The following is a 15,448-nucleotide window of genomic DNA, read 5'->3' as shown; positions in this document are numbered from 1 at the left end:
TTCAATCGCATCATATGCATGTGAAAGCTGGACAATGAATAAGGAAGATGGGAGAAGAGTTGACGCCTTTGAACTGTGGTGTTGGCGAAGAATATTGAATATACCGTGGACTGCGAAAAGAATGAACAAACCTGTCTTGGAAGAAGTGCGGCCAGAATGCTCCTTAGAAGCAAGGATGGCGAGACTGCGTCTTACATACTTTGGACATGTTGTCAGGAGGGATCAGTCCCTAGAGAAGGACATTATGCTTGGCAGAGTACAGGGTCAGCGGAAAAGAGGAAGACCATCAACGAGGTGGATTGACACAGTGGCTGCAACAATGAGCTCAAGCATAACAACGATTGTGAGGATGGCGTAGGACCGGGCACTGTGTCGTTCTGTTGTGCATAGGGTCACCATGAGCCGTAACCAACTCGACGGCATTTAGCAAGAAGTACAACATTCTGCACCTCTCTTAGGAGTCTGTGGGTGCCACTAACAGTAAACACACGCAGTTGCACACTGAAAAGTTGGAAGTTTGAATCTAGCCAGAGGCACTTCAAAAGAAAGACCTGGCCACCTACTTTGAAAAATTCCACTTCCCACTCCCCCCATTGGTCACAACCATTCTATTCTGTTTAATTTGTGTCTTTTTGTGTATGTTCTTAAAAAATATGTGTTGCTTTTGGGGGTGGTTTTTAAAGCTTTATTGAGATATAAAAACTTGTTGCCATTGAGCCAATCCTGATTTATAGCAACCCTGAAGGACAGAATACAACTGCCCCATAGGGTTTCCAAGGAGCGGCTGATGTATTCAAACTGCTGACCTTTTAGTTAGCAGCTGAGCTCTTAAGCACCACCAGGGTATAATTGACCTCAAATGAGCTGTGTGTATTATTTAAAGGGTAGTATACACCTGTAAAGCCATCATCACGATCAGATAACGAGCATATCCATCACCCCCAGTTTCCTCATGCCCCTTTGTAACCCCCTTTTTTCCCTTCCCCCCCATGGTAAGGTAACCACTGATCTGCTTTCTGTTACTATAGACTAGTTTGTATTTTCTAGAATATGATATAAATGGAATCATACAATGTGCTTGTTTGGTTTGACTTCTTTTGCTCAGTATGATTATTTTGAGATGCACCCATGTGTGTACCAGTGGTTCCTGGCTTTTATTGTTGAGTAGTGCTCTACTGTATGGATATGCTACGTATATGATCCATCCTTGTATGGACGTATGTTTTCAACCCCCTAGAGTAAATACCTAGGGGAGGGATGGCCAGGTCACATGGTAGGTGTGTGTTTAATTTTTTAAGAAACTGCCAAGTGGTTTTCTAAAGTGGTTGTACCATTTTACTTTCCTGCCAGCAACATATGAGAGTTTCAGTTGCTCCATGTCCTTGCCAACATTTGGTATTACAGGGTTTAAAGTTAAATTTACCTGAAGAATTTGGTCTTTGTCCTTAGGTCCTGAAAGATTACCTCTAAAACCTTGGAAATTCCCCAGTAATTGAAGTGCCTTTGATGAGGCCTCCAGACCACACCAGAAGGTTTATGCTAATGAGGTGACTCAGGTGGGGGCTGGGCCGGCTAAAAAGACTGCCTCTGATACTGACTGACTTGGGAGGGGGTGCAGTATGATTTAGGCAGTCATGCCTGTGTAATGAGGCCCCAGTAAAGCCCCTGGACATAGAAGCTCCATGGGCTTCCTGGTTGGTGAAAAATGTCAGTGCACGTGGGAGAGGAGGAGAAGCCTTTTTGTAACGTGGAAGTTGTGCATTGGAGTCTTTGCTCTCACGAGCCTTTCCTTTCTGCTTGTTCTGAATCTCACCCTTTTTGCCGTACTAAAGCTGTAACCCTAAGTATTGTGTTTTCCGTGAGTTCTGTGAGTCACTCTAGTGACTTATCGAACCCAAGGGAGTAGTAGGACCAGCAGGTCAGAAGTGAGGGGAGCCCTGGGGACTCCCGAGCTCATGGCTGGCATCCTGAAGGGGTGGAGGGAGCCCTTGAGTTTGTAGCTAGCAGGTCAGGAGTTGAGGATATCTGGGGACTCCTAGCTTGTGGTGGGTGTTGAGGTCTTGGGCAGACGTGGCTGTCTGGAGGGCAGTGCCTTCTGCCTTGTGAGGTCTGCCTCGCCCTGGGTAGTTGGAGTCAGAGGAAGAAGTGCCGTGTAGGCAGCTGGCGTCAGAGCAGAGGGCAGTGTGGTGAGTAGGGGACCACAGTGTGGGCCTGGCTGAGGACCTTGTGGAGCACGGCCCTGAGCATAACCCCCCTCTCTTCCTTCCAGAGCATCGGCCTGGAGGGCGGGGCCATGTCCCTAAGGCCGGGTACAGGGTTAGCCTGAGGGTGTGCCAAGGTCAGCCTGTGGTTCCAGGAGGGCCGGGCAGAAGGAGGCCAGTGGGCTGGGGGCCAGGGTGTGCAGCCTCCCTCCTGAGCCAGGGAAGGGGCTCGGACAGGGCTACCAGTAGAAGGTGAGTGGGCAGGTTATCTCCGCTGAGAACTGCCCCTCCCAGAGTGAAATCCCACCTGCTGAGAACTGCCTCCCAGAGTAGACACCCCCTACCCTCCCCGCTGAGAACTGCCCCCAGAGTAGACACCCCTCTCCCCTCCCCACTGAGAACTGCCCGCAGAGGGGACATCCACTCACCCCCACCCCTCCACACTGAGAACATCATCTCTTCTCTCCACAGATGAAGGGTGCCCTGACCGAGATCATCCAGCTGGCCACCCTGGACTCGGACCCCTGGGTCCTCATGGTGGCTGACATTTTAAAGTCCTTTCCCGACACGGGCTCACTTAACCTCGACCTTGAAGAACAGAATCCCAACGTGCAAGATATTTTAGGAGAACTTAGAGAAAAGGGTACGTTGCATGACTTTAATTTATCGAGAGAAGGGAGATGGGTCTTTGTTTTCTAAAATGAAGTTGAGATCTAGAGAATTATGTCATTGTGTAACGTGTGGTGTGGTGGTTCCTAAAATAGCACCGACACTCCCATCTCCTTCCCCACCCCGCTCTGTGCCGCCATCTGGCTTTTTGCCTGTCTTTCCCGGACATGCTCGTAAGAGCCCACAGGATCTGTGGTCACAGCACTTACCTCACCTGAAGTCAGCTGTTGACTGTTTCAAGTTCATGGGCTGCCCCTCCCCATGAGAGAGTCAGCCCCTTGAGGGCAGGGCCTCTGCTCACTCAGGGTGGTATCTCCAGTGCCCAGAGTAGGTGCTCAGAAATGGGTGCTGAGAAGACCAACCATTCAGTGGTTCAGAGCATGAACTGGAAAACCATTTAGAAACTGTTCGCAAACGGTTTGAAAGAACACGCTGAAGAGTTCCTCTCCTCATTGGGAGAGTTGGAACTGGCAGCTCTCTCAGGGGTCACCCCTGTGCCCACGGGCTCCGCCAGGGAGGAAGGGCCCCAGAGAGACAGGGCCGTGGGATCCCCCGCAGGGCGCCACGTCCCTCTTCTCGCCCACAACGCACTGCTCACACTTGAACTGCCAGGTCTTCCTTCCTTTGTCATCGCATACATGCTGCCAGGTGTGTCTGGAGCTTTGTGAAGCCACCCAGGAGCTCTCTGTCCTGCCGGTTTGTTTAACGTGGGACCCCGCCTCGAGCAGAGGCGCACATCCTACTGAGTGCTGTCTCTCCTGCACCCTGCGCAGATCCCAAGTCTCTTGTGGACAAGGGTTTACAGGTCTGCTACCCACAGGAGGAATGGGGTGACGGGGCCTGGCCTCTGCTCCCGGCGGGCCTCTTGGTGAGGGGTCTCCTCTCCCTGTGGGCTCTGCGACTTGTACATGCTTTTCTCACGGATGGTTCATATAACTGATGTGGTCATGCAGGTGCCCCTGCCCTGAGAGAGCTGCTGCCCTCCTCGGGACTGATCCTGAGCATTAGCTGTGGGTGGGTGGAAGGCTTCGGGATGTTTGCAGAGCCCTGTTCTGAGGCCCAGGGTAGACCGTTGCCTCGGGGCCCCATGAAGACCGGAGGCAAGCGTCCTTGGAAGGCTACAGATTTCCTGAGAGCTGGTGGTCTTCCTCTTGCTTGGATGTGTTTTGTCAAAAACCTGTCGGTATTCTGACCTTAAGAAAGCAGAAAGTGCCCTCCACATACCACTGTATTTCTGTGCACCTGTGGCTCCCCGGCACCAGCGGTGCTTCAGACTTAGAACTCACAGGCCCCATTCTGGCCTCCAGGGATCCTGCAGAGCCCCCCTTACTGGGATGCCATCGTTGACAAGTGGGCCCTCTTTTAGGGCCTTGATTTGTGGCTGGTGGGGGAGCTAGACAAGTGGGGGAGTCAGTCGTGTGAACTACGGTGTGAACTTAAGCACAGCAGAAACGACCACAGTTGGAGATAATACCATGCGCTGTGATGACCCCGCAACGTCGCTGCCTCCCCTGTGAGGGGCTGCTAACGTGCTGTGTTGGTTCTCGACACACAGTGGGCGAGTGTGAGGCATCAGCTATGCTGCCGCTGGAATGCCAGTACCTGAACAAAAATGCCCTGACCACCCTGGCTGGACCCCTCACACCCCCGGTGAAGCACTTCCAGCTGAAAAGGAAGCCCAAGAGTGCCACACTGCGAGCAGAGCTCCTGCAGAAGTGTAAGTGCCCACACCTGCCTCATGGCACACGCCTGCCTCACAGCCCACCGCACACCCGCATCACACACCCACCTCACGCCCCTCGCGCTCACGTCACACACCCACCTCACACACCCACGTCACGCCCTCCTCACACACCCACGTTACAAGCCTACCTCACTGCACACACCTGCCTCACACACCATCACATGCCCACCTCACTGCACACACCCGCCTCACACACCCATCACGTATCCACCTCGCTGTATACACTTGACTCACACACCCATGTCATGCGTCCACCTCGCCGTGTATACTCACCTCACAAACCCATGTCACGCACCCCTCTCCCTGTGCACGCCCACCTCACACGTCCATGTCATGTACCCCCTCCCTGCGCACGCCCGCCTCACACATCCATGTCACGCACCCCCCTCCCTGTGCACACCTGCCTCACACACCCATGTCACACACCCGCTTCACATGCCCACTTTTCCGTGCACGCCCAGGGCAGAGGGCTGAGCCTAGGAAAGCCAACAGCCGGGCAAATCGCAGCTTATCTTACTTCTGTGAGCTTTACTTTTTTCATTTCATTTTACATCTGAAAACACATAGGCTGTCTCTTCAAGAAGACAATCAGAGGTTTACCTAACTTTTTTAACGAGTGTTGAAAATGCAGTATGGAGTATTCTGAAAATCTCCTTCAGAAACTTCAGAATGTTCCCGCTAAGATGTCTGTAATCTCTCTTAAAAAGGGACATCTGTGCCAGCTGATCATGCCATTACCCACCTTCCCAGCAGGCAGCGGGTGCTGGTAGTGCAGCGGGCCACGTGGCCGGAGCGGCAGGGAGCCTGGCAAGGCAGGCTGTGGCTCCTTGTGGAGCAGCGGCGGTGGCCTGGCGTCTCCACACTCTTCTCGACTCGCCAGTCTGACTGGCAGGATGTTTGGTCCTTTTGTTTAATGTTTTCCCAAATGGCGGCTGACTCAGGTGTGCGTGGAAGAGTCAAAACTGATCCTTTCAATCGATAGAAAAAGCAAAATTTTCATAGTTTTATTTTGAGTGGTTAGGCAGTTAATATTCACATGCATGATGCCATTTTTGGAGAATCAGAATGAGGCTCCCCCATAGCCGCTGCCCATACTCTTGGTCAGAAGGGATGCACTGCCCTGGTGGCTCGCCTCATGGCACAGCATGGCTGAGACCCAGGGCCCAGGGCAGCCTTTACAGGGAGCGAGGCTGCGCTCACGCTGTCGCTCCCTCCTCAGGCACCGTTCAGCTGCTGGCTCGGCCTCTCCATGAGTTCAGCAGTCACACCGCCTCCCAGCCGTGGGGCACAAAAAGGAGTCTGTCCCCATTGTCACCGGCAGCGGCCCCTGGGGCCTGTCCCCTTCTCCTTTAGCTCTTACTGAGCCAGGCCAGGACGCTCACTCGTCCCTGTCGTCCTGCTGTGCATGTGGGAGGACGGGAGCCCCAGACTCTGTAGCCACACGGTGGGGTGAGGGGCGTCTCGCAGGTCATGGGGTGAAGCCCAGGCCCCAGCTCTGAGCTTCGCCAGGGTCCCCACACTGCTTCTGCACCAGCTCTTCCCACCCAGTCGTGCAGGGGACAAGAGAAAGCCCCTCACCCGACACTGGTCCCTCCTCCTCTCCTTGTCCCCTGTCCAGGAAGGGTGGTCTGCCTGCCGGGGGGTTGGGCGATGTTGCAGGTGGCCGCTTGGCCATGCTGCTCCCGGAGCTCACCGTGGGGAAGCAGGGAGCCTTCTACACGGAAGACGGAGTGAGCTCTCTGAGCTTCCTGGCCGGCTTCTCAGTGGTCAGGTGCTTGTGTAGCAAGTCTCTGGGTCTGTGCGTGAGAATCACACATGGACGTCACAGCTCAGGCTTTTCAAGCAGACGCCCCTGTTTAACTGGCAGGTGCTGACCCTGTGACCCTTGTCCTTGCAGCCACCGAGACCGCCCAGCAGCTGAAGAGGAGCGCGGGGGTGCCCTTCCATGCCAAGGGGCGGGGGCTGCTCCGCAAGATGGATACGACAAGTAAGACCGCCTCTGGGGCTCCAGGCGCGAGCAAAAGGGCACTTGTGGGGTGGGGAGCCACTTGCCACTCGTCAGATCTCTGGGCTTGCCTGAGCTCAGGTAGCGGTCGCCTCACTGACAGATGTGAGGTCCTTTCCTTGTTAGCAAAGTTGTGGAAACGTTAGGGTCTGGACAGATGGCTCATTGAAAGCCCTGCAGCCTGTGGATACGCATGGGACTAAATTCACAAGCTTTCCCACTTCCAGTACAATCTGTGAGGAAGAGTGTGAACACAGTCCCATGCGGAAGACCAGGATGTGTTTTGTTCCTCCCTGTCTGTGACAGCCCTGCCCGGGGGTGACTATGTGTGTGGTAGCACCTGCTCCTGGCCTTCCCCCGGCCCACTGTGCCCCATCTTGCTTGGCCACGCGCTGCTGGGCTCCAGCAGTTTCTCCACTGATAGGGAGGTCAGCAGAGGGTGCCCTTCCTGCACGGCCCTCCCCACACACTGGCCATCCCCAGGCACCTACAGACTGCTTAATGCAAAGCAAAGGTGGCTGCCAGCTGGTTCCACGGAGCATTCTAAGCCGGTGCCTTTATTTCCCTCCAGACCTGAGTGTACAGCTCTACGGGGGCGATGGTGCGTGGAGGGAGAGCACGTGGGGAGGGTGCGTGCCAGGAGCTCCCAGCAAGGACATACTGTGTTTCTGAGCAGCTTCCCCGGGGCAGAGCCTGTCCCTGTCACCATCCATCAGGCGAGGTCTGGGGGATGAAGGGGTCTCTCCTTGTGGGGTGTGTTGGGTGCCCATGATGGACTTTGAGGTCCCCTGACAGCGTGAGGACCAGTAAGATGTCTACCCTGAGAGGATGGTGCTAGATTAAAGGTTAAGCCTGGAGTTCTGTCTGTGCTGATAGAAGACTGTGTTTTAGGGCAATGGGGTTTTCTTCTGTAGAGCACATTCTATCAACGTCTTTGGTTTGTTCAGTATTTTCGTCAAAGGTATCAGACTGACAGTGGTCCCCTTGGCACTGTGGATGCCTGGGCAAAGTCTTTCATTGCAGGCTCTTCTAGGCAGGCCGGGCACAGCGAGGGAGCTCCTCACCCCATAAATAAATATGCAATCAGTGAATGGGACTGGGTGGTGTGGGCCCACTTGGGGGCCAGGGCTTTATCTCCTGAACCAGGGGCATGTGGGTGGGGTGCTGTACCCTAGGTCTTTGGGGAGTACACCTTCCCCTGAGCCACGCCGGGAAGAGCAGCCTGCCCGCTGTGGAAAGGGGGAGCACGCATAGCAGCCCTCCCGGGGTAGCCTGTCATGGTGGTCTCTGGTCGGACGAGCAGCTAACTCCTGCAGGGCCAGGGCCCCTCTCCTGGAGCCCCCAGACCACTGATGGGCCTGTCCCCCGCCAGCCCCACTCAAAGGCATCCCAAAGCAGGCGCCATTCCGCAGCCCCACCACCCCCAGCGTCTTCAGCCCTGCCGGGAACCGGACCCCCATCCCGCCGTCGAGGACACCACTGCGGAAGGAGAGGGGTGTGAAGGTGGGCCTGTTGTCCCCGCCCCAGCCAGACCAGCCCCGTGTGCTTTCTCTCATAGTAAAGTGTCAAGTTCTGTCTGTTTTGGCAGCTACTCGATATCTCTGAGCTGGACATGGTTGGCGCTGGCCGAGAGGCAAAGAGAAGAAGAAAGACTTTAGGTGCGTGCCCTGGGCCACCCTGCCCATCTACAGAGGGCGAGACACTGGCTTGACCTGGCCTTAGGGGACTCCAGGGGGGCAGGCACTGCCCTAGGAGTCGGACTAGGGGGGTTTGGTCAGGGCTGGGGCCCCTGTGTCCAGAGTTTGTGTGGCCCAGGGCTGCTGTGCTGATTGGGGGCGCCTGCCCAACACAAAGAGGCTCCTTCTGGGCCCTTTCTCTTTTACTGGTTGGGGCTAACTTTCCTCATCTTAGTGACGGGTTTTGTGTTTTAACAAGAAATTAGCCTTTAACAGAAGAGAAGTTACCATATATAGCAGCTGTCTTCCTGGTTGACCCCATGCTTGGTGTGGAGCATTTTGGCGCTTTTGTAACCGACCCTAAGTGGACAGCAAGCTCTGTCCCTGCCAAGGGGGTCCGCTGGGTCTGCACAGGGAGAGTGGGGTCAGCCACTGGGAGGCTAAGGAGGACCCTGCCGTGCCTGCAGACACAGAGGTGGTGGAAAAGCAAGCCAAGGAAGAGACCGTTGTGGAGAATGCCACCCCAGACTACGCGGCTGGCCTGGTGTCCACACAGGTAGGCCTGGCGCTGTGCGGCTGCCGTGGCGCCCCTTTTCGCCTCCCGAATCTTCCCACTGCCAGATATGAGCTCCCTTTCAGTCCGATTGGTACCTACTAAAACGTTTCCATCCGAGAATATATATGTGTATATATATATGTATGTACATATGTGTATAGATATGTACGTATGTATGTATGTATATATATGTATATGTATATGAGAGACGGCATGGGGCCGGGAAGAGCCCGATTTGGCATCAGGTGTAGGCTTGAAGCTCGTATCTGCCACACGCGCTGGCTCGAGGGGCTCCTTGGGCAGGTCCCACACCTCTAGGCCTTGGTTTCCCTTCCGCAGGAGGAGGTGGCACTGCCAGGGGGAGACAGCGTAGAGCCAGGGGGGTGCTGGGCCCGGGCTGAGGTGCCAGGTGTGAAGGCCTTGCCGCCTGAGAGAGTCTGGGCTGCCTGCATGTGGGCAGGGGATGGCGCCCGGGGAGGGGGCAGCTCGCTTCCCAGAGCCTAGGCTCAGAAAACAGTGGGGTGTGTGATGCGGCATAAACCTTGTTCTCAGCACCCATGGGGCGAGCCAGAACAGCATCAGCATTTCTGGATGATGGCTTGTCCCCTTGCTTAGCTGTGTTTTCTGGATTTCTTAAAATGAATGTGACTTCCTTTTTTCATGTGCTTTTGTGGTAAGAAAAACATATTGAGCTTCTTTTTCCCTCCAAGACGCTTGGTTTGGGAGGCTCCCTGACCCCCCCTTCCTAAAGCAGGAGCTGCTCAGCCTCTCATCCCCTCTGCTGAGGGTGGTCCAGGTGCCAGCCGGGGGCAGGGGATAGGGCCCGCGCTGCCAAGCCTCCGGCCTCGTGGCCTTGAGGAACCGCCTTTCCCAGCCTGGGGGGAGCTCTGTTGTCGCCACCCAGTGCCAGGCCACTGGACCATCGTGTCTACCGCATGGAGGTGCAGTGTCCGCACGGGGTGGGGCACACAAAAGCCACAGCCTCTTCCCAGAGGGACCAGAATCCTGTCTTCCAGAAACTCGGATCTCTGAACAGTGAGCCGGCACTGCCCTCTACCAGCTACCTGCCAGCCACGCCCAGTGTGGTCCCAGCGTCCTCCTACATTCCCAGCTCAGAGGCCCCGCCTGGTAAGTTGCTGGGTGGTCTCAGTCCCCTCAGCCTTGCCAGCCCCATCATGAGCGGCCTGGAAATGAGGGCCCCCAGAGTAGCTGAGCTGCCAGCCAGAGGCCCAGAGGCCAGCCTCAAGAACTGGAGCAGAGCCGAGCGGCTTCTCTTGGGAGATGGCTGATCCAGGACCGTCTCTGCCCATTTTCCCAGGACTCACCAGTGCCAACCCCACATGGTGCTGTTTGGGGTCAGCAGGCTTTTTACTGGGGGTTCTCCTTCAGCCCCTGCTTGCCCTGGTGGAGGGGGCCTGCCAGGCATAGCATGGCTCTGTCCTGGCCAGACAGGACGCTGCCTGCTGGGGGGCTGTATAGGAGCAGAATCCCCATTTGTGGGTGGGTGAGCAGGAGTACCCAGCGGGCAGGGGCCCCTGCTGGCAAGGGGGTGGCCTTCCTGTGTGAGGGATCAGGGCCGGCACCAGCGAAGGGTCCCAGAACTGTGGGAGACTGTCTGAGGAGGAGCTGGTCTCAGCTGCTGAATTGACTCTCGAGGTCTTTCCTCCACTGCGTTCTGCTCTGCCTCCCTGGTACTTGGCCCTGGCATGGCTTGCCTGGAGGGCTGGTTGAGGGCCAAGGGTCCCAGAGGGACATCCCCCCATCCCCCATTTTCTCACCAGGGCCCAGGGTATGGGAACCCACCACTGCCCAGAAGCTGGCCAGGCCCAGACTCCATGTCTACGGGAGGCGGGCAGAATCTGGACAAGGTGGAGGCAGGAAATCTAGACTCTGGGCCTAGAGATACCCTGGTGCTCCCTTAGCCCAGCTGGGCACTGGGGGAGGGGTATGGGAGAAGAGAACGGGGCTCCTGGTGGGCCTGCTGGGGTGGGGGGCAGGGCTCTCGCAGCCTCGTGACAGACCTGGCAGGCACCTCAGAGCCAGCCATCCACAGCACCACCGGGTGCAGGGGCAGCCCTGGCTTCCGCCATGGGCGGGGATCTGAAGGCAAACAGGGCTCCTTAAGTAGGCAGCGGACCTGCAGCAGGCAAGCGCTGGGGGTAAAGGGCGTGGAGTTGGTGACAGGTGAGTAGGCCTGGGGTGTGTCCCAAGAGTGGCAGCCAGGGGGGCTTGCCTTTCCAGAAGTGCCCCTTGACCTGGCCTGGAGCTGGGCGCGGCACCCCTGTGCAGCCCCCTCTGGGCCTCACTGTGCACATTCTGCTTGCAGCGCCACCCTCCCGGGACGCCAGCCTGCAGGCCAGCCGACAACCTGAGGAGCCCAGCACCCCGAGCCCCACGCTCCCAGCCCAGTTCAAGCAGAGAGCACCCATGTACAATAGCAGCCTGACCCCAGTCACGCCCACGCCCGCGTCCGCCACCCCAACTTTGCCCCTGACACCTACCACGCCTCCGGCCGTCGCCCCTGCAGCCCAGACACCCCCAGTGGCCATGGTGGCCCCGCAGACCCAGCCCCCAACCCAGCAGCAGCCCAAGAAGAACCTGTCCCTCACGGTAGGTGGGCCCTGGTGGGCCAGTAGTCAGTCCTGGGCTCCCTGGTCCCCGCGGGGCAGGCCTGGCCCCAGCTACCCAGGTAGGTGGTGGGGCCTCAGCTACCTGCGCCTCCAGTCTCTCCCCAGACCCAGGGGTGGAGGCACAGGGGAGCCTGCCTGGGCTTCCCAGAGAGGGAAGGGTGGTCCAGTGGGAGCCTTCATGCCTGCCTCCTGCCCACAGAAGGAGCAGATGTTTGCCGCACAGGAGATGTTCAAAACAGCCAACAAAGTCACGCGGCCCGAGAAGGCCCTGATCTTGGGCTTCATGGCAGGTTCCCGAGGTATGTCCCTGGTGGGTGGGGCCTGGGGCCTGGGGCGGCCAGGGTAAGGGCCTGGGGACAGCCCTGTGTGGGACTGTGGGGAGTGCCAGCCCAGCAGCCCCTCCCCTTCAGAGAACCCGTGCCAGGAGCAGGGGGACGTGATCCAGATCAAGTTGAGCGAGCACACGGAGGACCTGCCCAAGTCGGACGGCCAGGGCAGCACCACCATGCTGGTGGACACAGTGTTCGAGATGAACTACGCCACGGGCCAGTGGACGCGCTTCAAGAAGTACAAGCCCATGACCAACGTGTCCTAGCTGGCCGCCGCCCGCAGCCCCGCGCCCTGCCCACCACAGCCCCTCAGCCACCTCTGTGGGCCTTGACTCCGCGGGGCTCCGAGAAACAGACAGATGGACAGCTGGCTGGGTGCGGTCCTCCACCCAGCCTCCCGGACATGTGGCCGAGCCCCAGCCTATTTAAGTTTTTAGATTAATTTCTCTGGGGTGTTCTGGGCTTATTTTTTAAATTTTAATATGGGTTTTTTTTGTGTGATTGAAGATGCTTTTTCGGATTTAATATTACATTTTTGAGCATTAACCTGAACAGTCACATCCGTTCCTAATTTTAGCTGCAGCGCTGCCTGTTAGCCTTTTCCTTTTTTTTTTTTTTTACTTAGAGGAATTCCACTGGCCGGGTGAGGGGTCCTGCTCGCTGCGACGCCCTCCCCCTCAGGTTGAGGGGACCAAAGGCCCGGGCACCGGGATGGGGAGTATGGATCCCCTGGGGTCGTCCACCGCCAGCACCCACCCCGCACCCACTGGGAGTTTTGTATTTGTCTTTTGTATAGCTATGAACAATTCAGACCACTCTTCGGTCCCTATTTTCACTGTAAAACAATCTGAATAATTAAAGTTGAGCTTTTCTGAGAACGCCTGGACTGGGTTTCCGGGCAGCCCGCCCATCCTTTGTTGTTGCCATGCCCCCAGCCTGGACCCACACCACCCCCTGGGTGCCCTTCCTGGTACCATTTCACCTTGAATGCCAATTTTGGAACCAGGTTCACTTTTTTTAAAAAGTAAAATTTTTTTCAGAGTAATGCAGACTGCAGCTGCCCCTCTCATCGCCGTCCCACTGTCTGTCACCCAAAGCTGCGTGGCATTCAAAGGCAGAGTGATTCCACTCTGAAGATGGGGGCCCACCTGGCTCTGGGTCGCAAGCACTGGAGGATGGTGGGACCAAGGCCTCGGTGACCCACAACCCTCCAGAACTAGAAACAAAGTCCCAAACTTTAACACATAACCTCACATACAAATAAGTTTAAGAAAAAAGCCTTTAAAATTTTTTTAATACAAAAATATTCATACACCATTTTCCAAACACAACTTTCCACTTTAAATGCTATTTTTTCCCCAACTGGCAATTCTCAGATCTACATTTCAGTATATTCCCCCCAAAAGTGAACTTCAAGTTTTCAAACCTAACTATCAAAACTGGTGGCAGCACCGATATTCCTAAAAGGCGCTATGGCCGGGGCTTACGTGGTGGAGGAAGTTTAGACACCAATAGGCACATTTAAGTTTATATTTAATCTCTGACAGGGCGGTTCACATCTCAACAGGGTATGGGGTACACGATGCCCAGCGAGACGGTGTCTCACTGATGGGCATTCACCGAGGACTCCTCGTGGGGGCTCTCGGGGGACCAGGACATTTGGCAACTGACAGTTTTTTGCATTAACTTTAATGGAACAGGTTTAATTCCTAAAGGTGGTTCTGGAAGATGGATGATACGTTATGGTTTAGATATAAAGATAAATACTTCAGAGCAGTCGGAGCGCAGAGCTGAGTGTGCAGAGCCCAGGTGGCATTGGCTGAGGACCACCGGGGAACTTGGCCCAGGCTCAGGCTCTGTGGGATTCCTCGTGGGGGAACAGCTTTTGGTGCCAGCCTCGTCTCCCATCAGTGAGCAGGGGTTAGTTACCGCAGCAGACCCACGCATCTGGCCTGTACAGTTCTGAGGGGCACCACGTTTGTAAAGAGGCTCCCCTACTGGCACAGGGAGACCCTACAGCATGTGTGTTTTAACAGTGCTTACGTGCTCGGGGTGCTGGCTGCCTTGCACGAGTGTGCATGAGTGTGCACTTGATGCCGATTCTCGAGCTGACTCTCGATGCCACGGCGTTCTAAGGTGTTGAGGCAGTTTTTGTTTTCTCAGTAGTGACAAAGGATCGAAGCTCAGTCACAAAATCACCGAATCCTCAAAAACAAAATCTCCCCCAAACACCTAGAACAGAGCAGGCCGGTCAGAGCGCAAGCCACGTCCACACACGGCTGTCAGCTCCAAACCATATTTTTACTCAGATTTTATAAGCTAGGCTTCTCAAGATTTTCAAAGTTAGTGTTATTTTCTCATTAGCTTAGCAGGTTTTAGAAACGGGAACCATACTTAAAATAATTCTTGCGGTATTTCTTTCAGAAATCATAAAGAGAATTTGGAAATACATCAAAGTGAGTCAAAACTCAAGATTTTACTACTGTCAAATACAGTAAAAGTTAACCTGTTTCCCAAAGTGCACTGCAAACCAACTCAGATTCCCTAACTTACGCCGAGTTCCTTCAGCTGGTAGGATGGGAGCTTTTGGACAAAACGTCAGCTTGTACCTGTGAGAGGCGCCCCGGGTTCTCCCCGTGGGCCCGTCTGGGCAGGTGCTGCCCAGGCGCCGCCTGAACCTGGGCTGGAAAGGTCCTGGCAGAGGTACGGGAGTGCTGCCTGGCTCGTCACTTTGTAACACCCTTTCCCCCTTTTGTGCATAAGGAGCATAAATAGAGCTCTGGGGGGAATGCCCCGCAGAAGCTGCGTTTATCAGGCGAGGACGGCTCCAGAGGTAACTAGCCTGTACATTTACAAGTAGTCAACTGGTTCGTAGTTTTTTGTTCCTTTTGGTCCCACGTATGGTTACTTTTCAGGACCACAGGCAGGGCAGCCACCAGTCAGCACAACTCTAGTCAGTGTGCAGGGAAATGTCTGGGTGTGTCCAGGGCCCTGCACACCAGAGGCAGATTCTCCGGGGCCCTGGAGCCCACGAGGAACATGGCTTCCCAGAGTGCAAGCTCGTAGAATCAGAGGAGCTAACAAGTCTTCAGCCCAGATATTTACTGCAATTTTATAAGACAAAAAAAAAAAAAAGAGAAATGGACCCAAGACCTCAGTAGAAATTTTCATAATTACTAAGGAGAGTTGTGTAAACTTTTCTGAAAATGGGTGTTCTCCTTAGATTATCGTTAAGAGGTGGAAAAGAGCACCTGCTTCTGGGTGTTGCCCCCACTCCCTGTCCCCTGGGTGGGGCCAACCAGGCCCCTTGGCTAGGGCATTGGGTAGGGCAAAGGCACACACTGGGGCCCCACCTTCCTCAGGGTGCTCCCAACTTCCCAGGGTCAGGAGGAACCCCCAGAAACGAATCAAGTCTTCCAGAGAACTCACTACTTCTCCGATATGTCACCGCACCGGGCTGGGCCTTTTAATAGAGATAATGGAAATCTCACACCAGAAGTGGCAGACTAGCCCATCTCAGGAGCAGCAGGTGGCACTCCGGGCGAGAGCAGACCCACAAGGTCCAATAAAATGGGAGCAGCTTCAGACGTCAGTCTCCGAAACCTCTTCCCTCATCAGACCCTGGAAAGAAGTTTTCC

General features: G+C 55.5%; 1 protein-coding gene across 1 annotated transcript in view; it reads left to right on the top strand.

Annotated features, from left to right (window-relative positions):
• The window catches only part of NELFA (negative elongation factor complex member A), a 30,327-nt gene extending 15,353 nt beyond the window's left edge, over positions 1–14,974 (top strand). Inside the window, exons 2-11 of the mRNA XM_010591349.3 lie at positions 2,673–2,844; positions 4,426–4,587; positions 6,512–6,601; positions 7,992–8,122; positions 8,208–8,277; positions 8,763–8,851; positions 9,868–9,979; positions 11,178–11,461; positions 11,681–11,780; positions 11,892–14,974. Coding sequence (XP_010589651.2) covers positions 2,673–2,844; positions 4,426–4,587; positions 6,512–6,601; positions 7,992–8,122; positions 8,208–8,277; positions 8,763–8,851; positions 9,868–9,979; positions 11,178–11,461; positions 11,681–11,780; positions 11,892–12,076 — 1,395 coding nt within the window. The 3' untranslated portion in view covers positions 12,077–14,974. The remainder of the gene's footprint in view (positions 1–2,672; positions 2,845–4,425; positions 4,588–6,511; positions 6,602–7,991; positions 8,123–8,207; positions 8,278–8,762; positions 8,852–9,867; positions 9,980–11,177; positions 11,462–11,680; positions 11,781–11,891) is intronic.
• The last annotated feature ends 474 nt before the right edge of the window (positions 14,975–15,448 follow it).

Source organism: Loxodonta africana, chromosome 5 (assembly GCF_030014295.1).
Source record: "Loxodonta africana isolate mLoxAfr1 chromosome 5, mLoxAfr1.hap2, whole genome shotgun sequence".
NCBI lineage: Eukaryota > Metazoa > Chordata > Mammalia > Proboscidea > Elephantidae > Loxodonta > Loxodonta africana.
The sequence above is the reverse complement of the archived record's forward strand: the minus strand, read 5'-3'. Positions and strand labels throughout refer to the sequence as shown.